Genomic DNA, 14,920 nt, shown 5'->3' on the forward strand with positions numbered 1-14,920 from the left:
TACAGAAAATGTACTAGCTGGGCCCCACTTTCCCCCATTCTAAAGAAGGGAACGGAGCCACAGAGTGGGTAAGCACCTTGCTCAGGTCACACAACTAGTGAATGTGGTGCCAGCACTCAGATCCAGCAGTGTGATTCCAAACCCTCGCTCTAACCACAGGACAGTCCAAGGAAGCTGGCAGAGGCTAGCAGATCAGGCCACACAGGGAGTGAGGCCCTGCCCTCACCACCAGAGGCCTGACTCACGGCAGGCATGAGGGCTGTCCCTAGACATTTTAGTTTCATGGGCCAATAAATTCCCTTGTGCTCAAGGCACATATCATGTGGGTTTCCTATAAAGTCAGACCAAAAAAGTCCTAACTGATAACACATCACCTTGTTGGGCGCAGGCATCACTACCTCCTGTTATTCGGGCCAGGAGCTAGGACAGTGTTCTCCCTCCCACCCACCCCTTATCCCTCTCATCCAACTAGTGACCGAAGCCTGAATTCCAAATATCACGCAGGTCATTTTTGCTAGTTTTCGACCACAGCCTCCTTGCTGTCTCTACTGCCAGCCTGCACCTACCCACAAACTGAACCCTAATTCCCTAGGATCCAGATCTTACCATGGTCTCTCCTTGAGACCTCGCTGCTCCCCGGGGCAAACTCCATCCCTCTCCAGGCCCCTAGCCCTCTGGTCTCACCTGCCTTCACACCCCACTCTCACTACTCTGCTTCTAGGCCCACACCCTCTACCCCTCTGCCCAGAGTGTCCTCCCTCCCCTTCTTCGCCCCGTGTATACCCATTCAGTACACAGCCTCCTCTGCGGGCTGGGCACTGTGTGCTCCTGGATCTGTCAACACCAGCACTCCTCATCATCTATGTTAACTTTAGTTTTGTGAGCAATGCTCTTTACTAGTCTCAGAGTCCTCGGAGCCTGTGAGCACACAGGCTTTGTCTCATTCACCTTGTCTCCAGCCCTCAGAGCGTGCCTGGCACAGAGCCATCATTCATAAATACTCATGGAAAAGGTGAATAACGAAAAAGTCCCCAAAACAGGGGCGGTGATTCTCCAAGTCTTCTCTGGGGATAGTCAGGTTCAAGGAAAATAATATTACATGATAATTGCAGTGTAGAAAGTCTTATCTATAGACAGACACATTACCTATTTGATCTTCATAAGGGCATTATTGCCTTCATTTTATAAATAAAGAGACCGATGTTCAGGTAGATTTATAATTTAGAATTCATTGAACACAGTCACAAAATCCACTCATTTTGAGGCACCAGCTGAGGCTGGATACCGCATAGAATGAAGCCGAGTTCTTGCCCACACTGGCCACAGGGGGGCAGCAGAGTGTTAGGTGAGAGTCACTGCCTGCCTCGCCTCCACCCTTAGGCAGATTCATACCTGAGACTGGAAAAGCCAAGACTGGAAAGAGACCTGTGAGAGGGGCCCTTGTTGGGGCTGCTATTTCAGTATCTACCAGACACAGCTCAAACTAGAGGGGGAACCACTGATGCCAAGAGTCGAGAGCTAAGAACATAGACTGTATACCCCAAACTTGCATTAGCAGCCTATTTAATAACAAGCCTCAGAAACTGATGGACCATCGCTGGGGCACTCAAGACTTCCAAATAGGTGATACTGACCCACAGCTCTCAGCAAGGACAGGTCACTGGCCTGTCAGATTAAGGTCGTCACCTTACACCAGACACCCGCAGGCAGGGGGCACAGCCAGCATCTGCTGCAGAGCATCCAGGGTATGTGGCCACTTGGGTGCCAGAGCACACAGCAGTCACCCAGGGCTCTCACTCCTGAAGCGCTCACCCGGCAGCACTACAGCCGTGAGTGCTTAGGAGGCTGAGTGGAGCCCATCGAAAGCAGCAGCTGAATGCGAGGACTTACCACATCCAGGTTGTTCCCGTCAGGCATCTGCACCACGCAGGGATCAGATGGAGCAGAGTTCCACAAGCTGAAGGGAGCATTCTCTGGAGAACAGACCACGCAGGGCTCAAAAATCTGTATGAGACAGCCACCTACATCTCTGCTAGGAAGGGGGCTGTGCTATATGGAAGCCAAGGAATGGACTGGATAAACCCCAACAGCCTTTTCCTGCTCAGGGTGGAACTCGGGGGCTGGAAGAAAGTTAAGGCAAGGTCACCACCAACCTGCGGCCCGGTGTTCCTCCCAAGGACAGTGAGGGCAGACAGAGCTGCCAGGGAGCCAGATGCCCAGCTCCACTCCAAGGCACTCAGACCTGCACCCCTCCCCCACCTCTCGCTCCTAGCTACAGCCTGAGAGATGGGCTGACAGCAGTACCCATTTCCCAATTTTCTAAACTCTTTTCCTTCCCACTCAGTCTGACAGCCTTGCCCAGGGCCAGGGTTCCAGGGCAAACGTCTCAGTATCTTCCCCCAGGAACATGGAGGTCCCCCGCTCATGGCACACTCCAGCTCTCCAAGCCCTGAGCTAAAGGGACCTCAAAAGCAGAAAGCTGGATAAAGAAAGCCTTCATTCACCTACCTCCTCTCCTTCCCCCCTCAACCCTACCTGGGCGTCAGCAGACATGATGGTGCTGGGCCATAGCCCTACCCTTGACCAAATCTCTCTGTGCCCCAAAAACCACCCAGACATGAACCCAGAGGACAATCCAAAGTCATCACCCTTACTTCTGTCCCCTCTGCTCTGACCACTGGGATGTTCTGTGTAGATGCGTATTCCAGCAGACCCTCTGAGCTCACCCCCACCCTCAAGTTCAGACTGGAGAAGCTAAGCCCGGATGGCTGGGAGACACTGCGGCATCTGGAAGGCTCTCCCCAGCAGCAAGAAGGCATCTAACAAGGCTCTTATGGAAGTAAGAACAGAAAAGAGAGGCAGTAACACAGGGGTTTGGGGTCCTGGTTTCTTTGAGGGGTGGGGGAAAGGCCATTATTTTGCATCAGCATCTTAAAGAATAGTAGGAAATGGGGGGCAGAGACAGAACAAGAGGGTTAACCCAAGGTAGGGCTTCTCACTCAAACGCTACCCACACCGAGCTCAGAAGCAGGAGCCCCAGGGTCCAGTTGCAGTTCCTTCACTTGGGGCACATCCCCTTCTTCTCTCTGTAAGTCCCCATTTGTAAAATGAAGGGTTCACAGTGGACATGGAGACTCCTCCACCCAGCTGGGATGCAGAGGAGTGCACAGGGAGAAAAGGCAGGAAAGCAGGTATCAGGCTTCATCCAGGGAGGATGAGCCTAGATACAGTAGAGAGGTAGTTCCCACACCCTCCCCCGAGGCACAGCAAAGGAAGCTGGGTGTGTCCCCAGGGCCCAGCCTGCTCCACTGCCAAGAGCAGACACACACATTCCTCACCGCCCGGTCAGCCCGCCTTCCAAAAGGGTGAGGGTGGCATTCTGAGGTGAGACATCCACAGCTCAGCAAGGCCAGAGTGGCACAGCTGCTGGGATTAGCACCAAATCCTGAGCTGCTCCGTGTAGGGCCACATGTTGTCGGCTTCACAGCTGCTCAGCAGCACCCTGACCTCACTGTCCCCTGCCCCTCTTCACATGCATGTGCTCTATTCTCAGAGGATATCTTCTCAGAGGGAAGCAGGGACCCTGCTTCTGCAAGCAAAGAAGGAACTCTAGATGAGGAGGAGGAGGGCGGGCACGAGAGGTAGAGACATCTCCAACGGACCACCCACCCACGGAAACCTGCCAAACCCCTATGGACAACGCTCAACAGAGGAAAGGGACCGTGAAGGATGCTCTGCCCACCTGCCCCTGTGGCTCTACCCAAGGTGGCCTTGGCCTGGAATTACCTTTTCTTTAGGCCACCCAGGCCCTTCCCTCCAGGTGGTTCCTATCCTTGGACAGAGGCAGGAGACAAAAACGGCTCCCACAGGGCTCCCACAGCTGGGACTCATCAGCCCCAGCTTCCTGGAGAAAGAGCTCCTGAGCCCCCCAGCTGTTAGCAACCTTGCCATCCACCCGCCCCCAAACACACCGCCGAGCTCCTTGCTCTGGGACACTTCTGCCCACACCCAACCTGAGCAGGGGCTGGGGGAGCCCGCTTCCCCCCTGCACACCTCCCTATCCACCAGGGTCACCCTTGCCCTTGGCTCTGCCCTCCCTTCCCAGCCTCAAGAGGGAGGTCACAGTGAGGAATTTTAGTCTTACTCAAAGCCCCTCCAGAGACAGGCTTCTGAAAGGAGGGGCGGGGAGGACGCAGAAGCTGAAGGCCTAGGTTCTGATTCTGTCCAGTCTCTCCTCCACTTCGAACGGGGGAGCGGGCAGTGCTGGGGGCGCCGCGGAGCTGGGCGCTGGGGCTGGAGCAGTGTGGGTGCAGAGAGGGCAGGCTTCCGAGTTCACTGCGGCCCCCTCAGACTCCCTCTTCTCTCTGCCCTACCTCCCCCTCTCCCAGTTACCGTGGGCTCCCCTAGATAAGACTCGGATGGGGGCACCACTGCTGAAGAGATGATGGGGGAAAGGTGAGGCCCTTTCCTTCAGATCCCAGCGACCTCGGGGACTTCCAGAAGCGGAGGCACTGAAGAGCTGATGTGACTGCCCCCCTCCACCTCCTCTCACCTGTGCAGCCCAGCGGCCTCAGGGGAGGAACCGCTCCGCAGCAGCCTCTGCCGTACTCCTGGGGCACCAGGACACAGCACCCGGGAAACTCCCTCCCAGTCATGCGCCAAGTTGGAGGGCTGCCTGGACGTGGCAACTCTTGAGTGGTCACTGCTGGGTTCTGCCTCAGGGGACGCAAGCCGCTCACGGGCCAACAGCGCAGTCAGGCCCTGAGCGCGGAGGAGGAGGCCACCTCCCAGAAAGAGGACCCCGCAGAGTACAAGCAGTGACAACACGCCCAGTACAGCTGCCTGCACCAGGCTCGGCCCTTCAGGGAGCTCCAGCTGCACCCCCGACTGGTTACAGCAGCTCAGCCAGGTGGCTCCTGCCGCGCCACCTGCGAGGTGTTCATGCTTCAGCACCAGCTACACAGATGGGACCCTCAGACACGCAGGTATGTGGAAGTCCAGGCTGAGGAGCAGACGAAGACTGCATCCAGGAGGGACCTAAGGGGCGGATCACAAACTCCCTATACCCCCACTCCTTGCGCAGAGCATATAGGCCCTTCTTTGACAAATGGCTCTCTGGCCCAGAATTCCAGGTGGGGGAGGGGGTATCTCTCCTCCAAAGGCCCATGCATCTGGGCTCACAAATGGGGCCCAACCAGCCAAGCCCAGGAATCCTGTCCCCAAGGCTCTCCCTCCCCCTTGGCAAAGGAAGTCCAGAGATAGCACCTTCCTCTGAAAAAATCTTTCAGAACCCATCCCAGGTGCTGGCTGGGGTGCTGCCAGCTAAGCAGGATAAGTGACCAGCAAGGGCAATCCATCCGTATTTCTGGGCTTTCTGATCCCAGGCCAAAAAGCTCAGTGCTGCTAGATGGCCCAGGCGGCCCCTGGAACAGGAGATAGATGAGCAGCCTCTAAGTCTTGACCTGAGTGGTGGGTATCCTTCCTCATCCATCATCCCCTTTGAGGGCCTCCTGGGGCTGGACAAGCAGGCCAGTGCCTCCTTGACCCCACGCAGGGAGAGAGGAGGTCTTTAAGGCCTATCCCCATTCCTTTTCTCGGGCCCCACAGGTCAAGGAGAGTTGCAGACCAATAGAGCAGGCTTGAGTCACCTAAGCTCGGGTTCTGACCTGGAGTGAATCAGTCTCCCTCCCAGAAATCACACCACCAAAGGGGAAGGAGATGTTACTGTCCTGTCCAACAAAGGGAGCTTGCTGCCAGCTGGGCAGCCCATAGCCAGCCCCACGGGGGGGTAGCTGCAGAGGAGAAAGTCTGGAGAAGCTGGGGTGGAGGGAAGACTCCCCTGCCCAGGTCTCCTGAAAATTCCTGCAACAACCTTGAGCTCTTTAAAACCAAGTCACTGCTAGCAAACTCCTATACCATCCAACCCCTCAGAAGAGAACAGCTGATGGCCAGCTCCCCCACACCACAGCACACCTAGTAGGGACCACACACCATTAAGGACTTACTGGGCATGGGCTTCCACCTCTCCAAACCCCGGAGATCAAGGGTAGGACATCACAAAACCTGTTGTGAAAGCCCTGGCCAGGTAGCTCTGTTGATTAGTGTCATCTCAACATGACTAGGTTGTGGGTTCAATCCCCGGTCAGGGCACATACAGGAATCAACCAATGGATACATAAATAAGTGGAACAAATTGATGTTTCTCTATCTCTCCCTTCCTCTTTCTCTTTAAAAGAACACCTGGCATGAAATACCACATAACCAAAAATGGCTTGGAGTAAGAAAAATGTGTCAACACTACCTGGCAATCCTGGCTACTACATATCTACCTGCTCCAGGTTCATGGGCAATATCCCTTCTCCACCCCAACCATTTCTCCCTTAGCAACCTTTCCTACGCACAGTTCATTTATTCTGTTAAAACTGGCCCAGATATAACCAAAAAGCACTGTAAAATATGGACTTAATAAAAAGCACACAATGGAGTTCATTGATTTTGAATGTGCTTGTGATGAGACAAGCGTGAGTTACCAAAGCAATGTCCTAACAACCAGCAAGGGCCAGCCCAACCTAGAAGTGTCACCAGCCACCAGTCTCAGGCTGGCCCATCTCTGTCCAGAGAAACCCAAAATCAAATGAGCTCCCTGGTACACACTGGGCCTGTGTGCTCTGTGAGGACAGAGAATACATTCTTCAGAACCATCACAAAGCAAGACTACATAATATAAAGCAACAGATCCTGACCTGTGTCCTCATTTAAGGTACTGACCATGGTCACACCTGGATGGGTAACATGTGGAAAACAAAGCACAAAATCGGTCAGCTTTAATCTATCTGTAACCTTGTTTACCCACTCCCCTCATCTTGGAATAATGCCCTCAACACAAACCTGTGTGCTCACAAGTCTGCCAGGAAGTATCACCGTTTCAGGGCAGAACACAAGGCAAGGGAGATGGTACAACCCAAACGCACATTCTCAACTTTATTCATCATCCTAGTGACGGTGCTGCTGTGCAATGAAGGAAGGGGACCCCACCAGAGGAGTGGTGAAACAGTGCTGGCCTGACCTATGTCAGTGAAGGTTACGAGGCTGACTAGACTGGCAACCACCAACCAAGGAAGCCAGGGGCTGGCCCTTCCCAGTCTTATCAAGGACCCAGAGCAGGTTCCAGAGCCCCAAGGGCCTAACAGTACAATCCCCAGAAGCCAAGGTCTGCAAGCCAGCAAGGAGCACCCGAAGCACCCAGCAACACCTACAGCGCGAGGGTGTCTTTGATAAGCCTGCGCATGGTGGTGGTGACTGAGGTGCCCAGGGCATCGGTGATCTGGAAGGAGATCTTATAGAGGTAGGGCTGCACATCCCGCAAGCCTGTGTCAAACACGTTGTCCACCTCCGACTGTGTGGGCATCTTGGGCAGGTACTCGTGTCGATTCATCACCTCCACGATGTTGATGATCTTCTCACACAGCTTCTCACCCACCTTCTCCCGGCAGATCTGCCGCTCCTGCTCTGTGGCCAGGGCCACAACATGCACCTTGACCGTCCACACTTCCCAGGGGATGCACTCGTCTGAGAAAGGCCAGCGAGACTTCTTCTTCTGGTAGAACTCCAAGGACATCTGCCCCAGCCCATCGCCACCTGAGTTGCGCAGTGCATCCTGGGGAAACGGGTAGCAGATAAGCAGGCCAACACAGGAGTTCCCACCCTGTGAGTACCTGCTGCCTATGCCTCAGAGAGTTATGCTGTCCTATCTCTATTAATCCGTAGGGAGAGCAGAGAACAAGAAACAGAGCAGGTAAAGGATTTGGGTGATGTGACACATCAAACTGCCTGCCTAAAATTGAGTGGTTCAAGCTAAACAACAAAATGTGTCTCCTCGCCCAATTCCTCCAGCTTTGTTCAGAATTGTTTTAGGCACTTATTCTGGGCCAAGCACTTTACAAACACCATCCCGCTCATTCTGGGAGGCAGGAATGTTGAAGCAAAATGAGGCTCAGAGTCAAGTTACCTTGCCAAAAGTCACAGGCCAGTGAAAGGCTGCACCACGGTTTGAATCCAGATTGTCTGATTTTGAAATCCTTGCTTTTCACCTTTACATGGAGAACATTCATTCTCCTTACACAGCCTGACCCCTTATGCTCCCATCCTTCAAAATGTACTCCACCATCTCCAACTCCCCAAGCAAATCCTATTTGCCTCCACCCCTGACAGATAAGCACAATCTGCCCACTTCATTCACTCAGTGACAACCTAAACTGAGTCTCTAAAGAAAAGGAAGGGGGACTACAAAGCCCAGTGATCCCTGATTAGGAAGAAAGAAGCCAAGGAACAGATGAGGAAAGGGAGGGTAAGGACAGATCAGACCTGTCTACTTCTTCCTCTTCTAATCTGAGAAGCAAATGGAATTAGCCAGTCCAGTAACTCTGCCCGTGCTCCCTCCACCCCCATGGCGTGTGGTGACCTCCCACTCCTCCTCCTGGGGCAGCTGAGACCCTTCCCATCCCAGTTACGTAGCGCCAACCCCGAAGGTAAGGATGCTTCCCTCCAGTCCTGACAAGACAGGCCACGCTCTACCTTAAACTCCCCGACAACCTTGCGCAAGGCACGGTCCAGCTCCTCCGAGGAGACTCGCACGTAGGTGAAGTCGATGAAGTCGCAGTCGACATCCTGGGTGCCCACGGTGCCAATCGAGTAGGTGCCCTCCTTCTTGTAGTGGAACTTGCCCGTGCTGCGGTGCAGGAGCACTGTGTGCAGCACGGCCAGCATGGCTTCCTCCACCTGCCGCCCCTCCACCGACACCTCCAACACTTCCGAGCGACAGTTCATCCTGCAGCCAGTGGGCCACAGGAGTGGGGGACGAGAGTAAAGACAGCAGAGCTTCACCCCAACCAGGGGCTGCCCTGCAACAGGAGCCAGGTCAGAACACTGACACCTTCTGAGTGACCTACATGTTACCTGTTCACTTCCTTCCAGGGCCAGCCCAGCCCCTCATCCTCAGCCCTTCTCTGCGTTTCGGCAGCACCTACTGCAAGTAGTTTACTACTGGGATCAGAAAGCGGGAGGGCTTCGGAGCTACCAGGCCAAACAACCCGCCAGGGCTTGGATTCCATTATGGTGTTCAGTGCAGTTCACCACACATGCTCATTGTGCAACACCTGTCTGGCACTGGCCATTAAAGGCAAACATGGCCCCCGCCTTTGAGAAGCCGCCAAGATGGAGAAGAGACAGGCAGGCATATGTTACTATAGTGGTGAGACTATAAAGTGGGTGTAGGAAAAGGAAGTCTGATTTCCTGGGTACTTGAATGACCAGGTTAAGGAACTGGACTCTGTCCTGACTCTGTAAAGAGTCAGTGCATCACTGTGCCAAAATCAAATCTCTGCATCGAAAAGTTAACTCTGCGCCTGGCCTGTGGTGGTGCCGTTTTTCCCACCGCCACTACCCCAGAACCTCCAGTTTGGGTACCAGGAATGGAAGAAAGTGACTCCGCACAGGTCTACGGGAGTGGCGCCTGCCTGGAGTGCTGAGGTCGCTGGTTCAGAGCCCTGGGGTTGCCCAGTCAAGGCACATCAGAGAAACAACTATGAATTGATGCTTGTGCCGAAAGGTTGCTGCAAGGGTCACTGGCTTGAATGAAGACCCCACCCCACCCCACCCCGGGTCAAGGCACATATGAGAAAGCAATCAATGAACAACTAAGGTGCCACAACGAAGAATTAATGCTCCTCATCTCTTTCCCTTCCTATCTATCTGCTTCTGTTTGTCTGTCTCTGACTGTCTGTCTGTCTCTCTCTCTCTTGCTTTAAAAAAGAAGTTAACTCTGGCTCTTTACTGTTTTGGGGTCATAAAATGCTCTGAGAAGTAAATGAAAGATAAGAAAACTAGGCTTTAAAACCTGACTTACCCACACACACACAAGCACCAAAGAAAGACCCAGGTTCGAGACCCCAAGGTCGCCAACTTGAGCAAGGGCTCATCTGGTTTGAGCAAAAGCTCACCAGCTTGGACCCAAGGTCTCTGGCTCGAGCAAGGGGTTACTCGGTCTGCTGAAGGCCTGTGGTCAAGGCACGTATGAGAAAGCAATCAATGAACAATTAAGATGTTGCAACATGCAAAGATAAACTAATGATTGATGCTTCTCATCTCTCCGTTTCCTGTCTGTCTGTCCCTATCTATCCCTCTCTCTCTCTGTCTCTGTAAAAAAAAAAAAAAAAAAAAGTAACAATAATGGTTAAGAAGAGTGACTCTAAAGCCAGACAGCCTGAGTTGGAGCCCCAGCTCTGCCAAATGCTCACTGTGTGCTCTTGGACAAGCTGCTTAATTCCTATGGGCCCTAGTTTCCCCAATATATAAAAAGGGGATATTAACAATAGCTACCTTAAAAGGGTTGTCTGGCGGATTAGATGAGCTAGCATCTCTAAAGCATTTAAGGCAGTGCTTGACAAGTAGTAAACACTCAATAAGTATTAGCTGTTATACTTACTATACTGTAATTACTGCAAAGTGAAACAAGGCTACACAACTACACTGGTGGAGGAAGTGGGAGGAAAAGAACAGACTTGAGAACCAGAACTTAGTAACGGAATCTGAGCCCAGAGGGGCGGGAACAGTCAAGTTTCTGAGCTGAGTTGTTCAGCTAACAAACCTCCCCTGACAGGGAGCTCAGTACCTCTCACAACAGATCATTCCCTCGTTAGACAGCTCTCTTGAAGGAATCTATCTCTTAGTGCTTCAAACCACTTCTCTTAGTTTTGATTTCAAAAACCACACAGAACAAATCTCACCCTTTTCCACAAACAAGTCTTTCAGATATTTAGTGGCAACTCTCTTCCACCGCAGCCTCACCCCATCTACAGGTTAAAGACCTCCATTCCCCATAAACATGCCAGCTCGACACATCTTCTCAGGGAGACAGCTCTTTTCTAAGCTATTTCCATTTGTCTCTATCCCCTTTAAAAAGTGGTGCTCACCAGTGAACACACAGGGCATTAGTCAGAAATCACACTGGCTCTGCCTGGCCCTTGGCAAACAGCCGGGTTCACCTGAACTAGCAGTCACCTTTTCAAAGGTATTACCCTGTCTTGTCTTTCCCACATGTCAGACAGTTCCATAAGGGCAGGGACTGTATCCTATTCATCACCAGAAACTCAGTACAAAGTCACTACTCAGTTCCTCCTGACCTGGAATTCCAGGTCCTTGCAAGGGCTGCAGGATTTGTTTCTCCTGCACTCTTAGATCAAGGGTAAGCAAGGCTCTCCGTGTTGATTTCTGTCCTCTAGTTTAACTCCATCCAGCAGTTTCCCATCTGGAGATGACCAGCTCCCCTTTATTACTGAACTTCCCTCTCTGGCGTCCCCCACAAATCTTCAAAGAAGCTACATATCTCTTCATCTTCGTACCCAGGCTCTTCTCTCATTCTTAGCGCTATTCTAGGCTCCACTTTTCCAAGAAATCAGAACTGACCAACTCCAGCCTCCTTCCCACAGCAGACACCTTTGCTCTGTGATGAGCTGTCTATCCCCTCACCCTCACACTCACCCCTGCCTCCGGTGAGCAGCGAGTTCTCCAAAGCAGGGCCTGGGAAGTCTGGTCACTCTGGTCCCCCCAAAGCTAAGGTCTGCAGAGGTCAGGGGCAGAGCCAGGCTGGAGCCCCGAGCAGCCCATGCCCACCTTACGCGTACAGGCTGAGGTGGGATCACTCAGGCTCTGATCCTTCCCTTCCCCTTCTCCACAAGCCAGGGCGCGATCTCCGCAGCTCCTTCCCAGCCTCCGCGTGGGCGACGGAGCGCAGGAGGACTAGAAGCAAAAAAAACAGGAAGCATTCGATTAGGCATCAAGAGATCAGGCGGGACGCGTTTTTCCCACCGCCACTACCCCAGAACCTCCAGTTCGGGTACCAGGAATGGAAGAAAGTGACTCCGCACAGGTCTGCGGGGGTGGCGCCCCGCGCCCCACTAGTGCGGACTCAAGAGTGAGCCGCGCGCCCTCCGTTCTGCGGTCTCGGGGAACGGCCGCGCCGGCCCAGGAGAAGGGGCAGGGGGTTAGATGGCGCCCGGCCCGCCCCCCAACCCTGACCCCGCGCCCCGGAGCCGAGACCACACGAAAGTGCTTCCCGGCGCCGGACCACCGCAGGGAGGCGACGGCAGCCCTGGAGACGCGAGCGCCGCCCCGCGCGCCGGACCGCTCCACCTGCCCGGCGGCCACCGGCGGGGCGAGCGCGGCCGGCCCGGCCCTGACGCCAGCGCGGCTCCCCACACGCTTCACATTCACCGGAGCTTTCAAGTATCCTCACACACTTCTCTGTCGTCTGAACGCTGCCGTGTTCTTGATCACCTCTCGGAATTTAAGATCTGAGGGTGAGATGTACCCCCCCCCCCCCCTACGTGGACGACTCCATTCACTCCCACCGCGGAGAATGTTGTTGTGTTTCGGTCGAAGCAGCTCACTTCCGCCATAGAGACGAGAGGGAAGGGAAGGTGGCTGAGCTCGGTGCTGCCCACTGCGGCCCGGAGGACTCATCCGCGGCGAGCCTGCCCCGAGGCGGAGGCGGGGGTTCTGAGTACGGCCTCAGGGGCTGGGAAGTGGCCCCGATCCCTCAAGAGTCGGGGCATGCTACAGGGAGAGATGCCCTGGAGATGCACCGGAGCCACTGAGCTGCATGGTGCTGAATGGGTGGCAAAACTAGCTTTTCCAGTGCATAGTAGACACGATCCCTGGTCCCACAAGGAGGCTGGAGAATGGATTTAACCTTACTCTGTTATCATACAGAAGCACTGCTTGGTGCTTTACCTTGACCAATCTGGATAGTTCTTGTAAGGCTGGTAATTCTGCAGTTGCCTCTGTGTGCCTCTTGACGTCATTTATCCTTTCTTTAAATTTTTTTTTCTTTTTTTCTTAAGTGAGAAGCGGGGAGGCAGAGAGACACACTCCCACATGCGCCAGACCGGGATCCACCTGGCATGTCACCCGACTAGAGGGCGATGATCTGCCCATCTGGGGTATTGCTTCGTTGCAAGCGGAGCCATTCTAGCACCCGAGGCAGAGGCCATGGAGCCGTCCTCAGCGCCTGGGACAACTTGCTCCAATGGAGCTAAACTTTTTTGTATTTATTTTTTTAGAGAGGAGAGAGAGAGAAGGGGGGAAGGAGCAGGAAACAGCAACTCCCATATGTGCCTTGATCAGGCAAGCCCAGGGTTTTGAACCAGCCTCCTCAGCGTACCACCATAGGTCTATTTTTCCTTTCTGATTTCCTCGTTTAAACGGGTAGCTGTTGTGAGGATCACATGAGGTAATTCATATGAAAAACCTTTGTGGACTGTAATATATGAGTATGAGTGCATTTTTAGTGTTGTGTACTTCCTGGGAGCATGTTTGGTTCTCCAAGTAGATTGTACCCCACAGAAGACAGGAGTTACTCTGTTGCTCTGTTAATGCCCACAGAACCTGGCATGCCTCAACCCAAACAGGAGGCACTCCTGAGTTGTTTACTTGGGGATTTAAGATGCTCATTTTCCTAACATGCACTTTCTCTCCCAAAATAGCAATACATAACATTTACTGAATGGAATGGCAAGGGAAAGATCTTAAGTGTTTTATATATGTTAGTTAATTCAGTCCTACAAGATAAAGAAATTGACTCTGGGAGAGGTGCAGTAATTTGCCCAAGGTCACTGGGTAAATGGCAGAACCCAGGGTTCAAATGCAGGATTCCTTAACACTACAGAAGTTCTCTTTCTGGTTTCTCCACTCTGACCTTCCTGTGCACTACCACGCTCTAATACACTGCCCCCAACACCTGCTCTCTGATGGAGAAATGCCTTGGTTAGTAGTGTTTATAAGTTTTCTACTTCAGCCTATTTCAAGCTACAGGCCATCACTGAATGCAGAGTCTGGAATGAATAAAAGATTACAATTTGATCATCAGATCTACAATTGGCTCTAGAATACCAGTACCAGCTGGTTCCAGCATACCACTGTCACCTACCTGACCTTTAGGCTTCCCCTCTCACACCCAGTTATTCCAATACCCCCTATTCAACCCTCTCTCTGGCTGACCTTCCCACTCCATCTATTCCCTATCCTCTACCTTCCTTCCCATAGTTCTACTCTGTGCAGCCTTGGTCTCTGGTTTATCTCTATTCCAGTTGTGGATACCTCTCCCCCAACAACCTCAGAGTACCCCCAAGAGCCTGGGGAAGGAGCAAGCTGCCTACCTTACAGACCATCAACCTTTTCTGGTGCCTGGATTTAACTTTGCTGCCACTGTCCTAACATCATAATCATCCCTACTACCAGTCGTTGATCCTTGCTGGCATTTCATGTGCACTATTCTGTTGGTTTTTCCAGCCGCCTTTGGAGGGAAATATCATTTCTCCCCAGTTTACACATAATGAAACTGAGGCTTATGGATACGTAGTGACTTGCTTTAATGCAGGGGTCGGGAACCTATGGCTCGCGAACCAGATGTGGCTCTTTAGATGGCTGCATCTGGCTCGCAGACAAATCTTTAATTAAAAAAATAATAGCGTTAAAAATATAAAACATTCTCATGTATTACAATTCATTCATTTCCTACCGCTCATGTTCATGGTTGTGGGTGGCTGGAGCCAATCACGGCTGTCCTCCGGGACAACACCAAATTTTTATTGGATAATGAGTAACGTGCACAGGTCGTTGTATGGCTCTCACGGAATTACATTTTAAAATATGTGGCGTTCATGGCTCTCTCAGCCAAAAAGGTTCCCGGCCCCTGCTTTAATGGCTAATTTTATGTGTCAACTTGACTGTGCCACAGAGTACCCAGACATTTGGTCAAACACTATTCTGAGTGTATCTGTAAGGGTGTTTCTGGATGATATTACCATTTTAATCCATAGACCGAATAAAACTGATTACTTTTTCTACTGAGAGGGGGCCTCAT

General features: G+C 52.6%; 1 protein-coding gene across 8 annotated transcripts; it reads right to left on the reverse strand.

Moving 5' to 3' along the window:
• Nucleotides 1-6,967: 6,967 nt before the first annotated feature.
• ATG101 (autophagy related 101) lies at nt 6,968-12,438 on the reverse strand. Of its 8 annotated transcripts, none has more exons than XM_066353665.1 (4): nt 12,295-12,438; nt 11,671-11,796; nt 8,575-8,895; nt 6,968-7,657 (listed from the first exon to the last, which is right to left on the reverse strand). In XM_066353665.1, exons 3-4 carry the CDS (start codon nt 8,824-8,826, stop codon nt 7,253-7,255), a joined length of 657 nt encoding a protein of 218 aa, XP_066209762.1. In that variant the 5' UTR covers nt 8,827-8,895; nt 11,671-11,796; nt 12,295-12,438; the 3' UTR covers nt 6,968-7,252. The 8 variants fall into 8 exon arrangements, with proteins under 8 accessions (XP_066209762.1, XP_066209759.1, XP_066209756.1 ...); XM_066353662.1 differs by having other exon boundaries at nt 8,575-8,900; nt 12,297-12,420; XM_066353659.1 differs by having other exon boundaries at nt 8,575-8,900; nt 12,293-12,420.
• Nucleotides 12,439-14,920: the final 2,482 nt, after the last annotated feature.

Source organism: Saccopteryx leptura, chromosome 1 (assembly GCF_036850995.1).
Source record: "Saccopteryx leptura isolate mSacLep1 chromosome 1, mSacLep1_pri_phased_curated, whole genome shotgun sequence".
Taxonomy (NCBI): domain Eukaryota; kingdom Metazoa; phylum Chordata; class Mammalia; order Chiroptera; family Emballonuridae; genus Saccopteryx; species Saccopteryx leptura.

Coding starts and splice junctions, on each gene's coding strand:
- ATG101 (XM_066353665.1), bottom strand. CDS start 8,826: ATGAACTGTCGCTCGGAAGTGTTGGAGGTGTCGGTGGAGGGGCGGCAG. Junction 7,658..8,574: donor AGGTTGTCGGGGAGTTTAAG/GTAGAGCGTGGC, acceptor CCGTTTCCCCAG/GATGCACTGCGCAACTCAGG.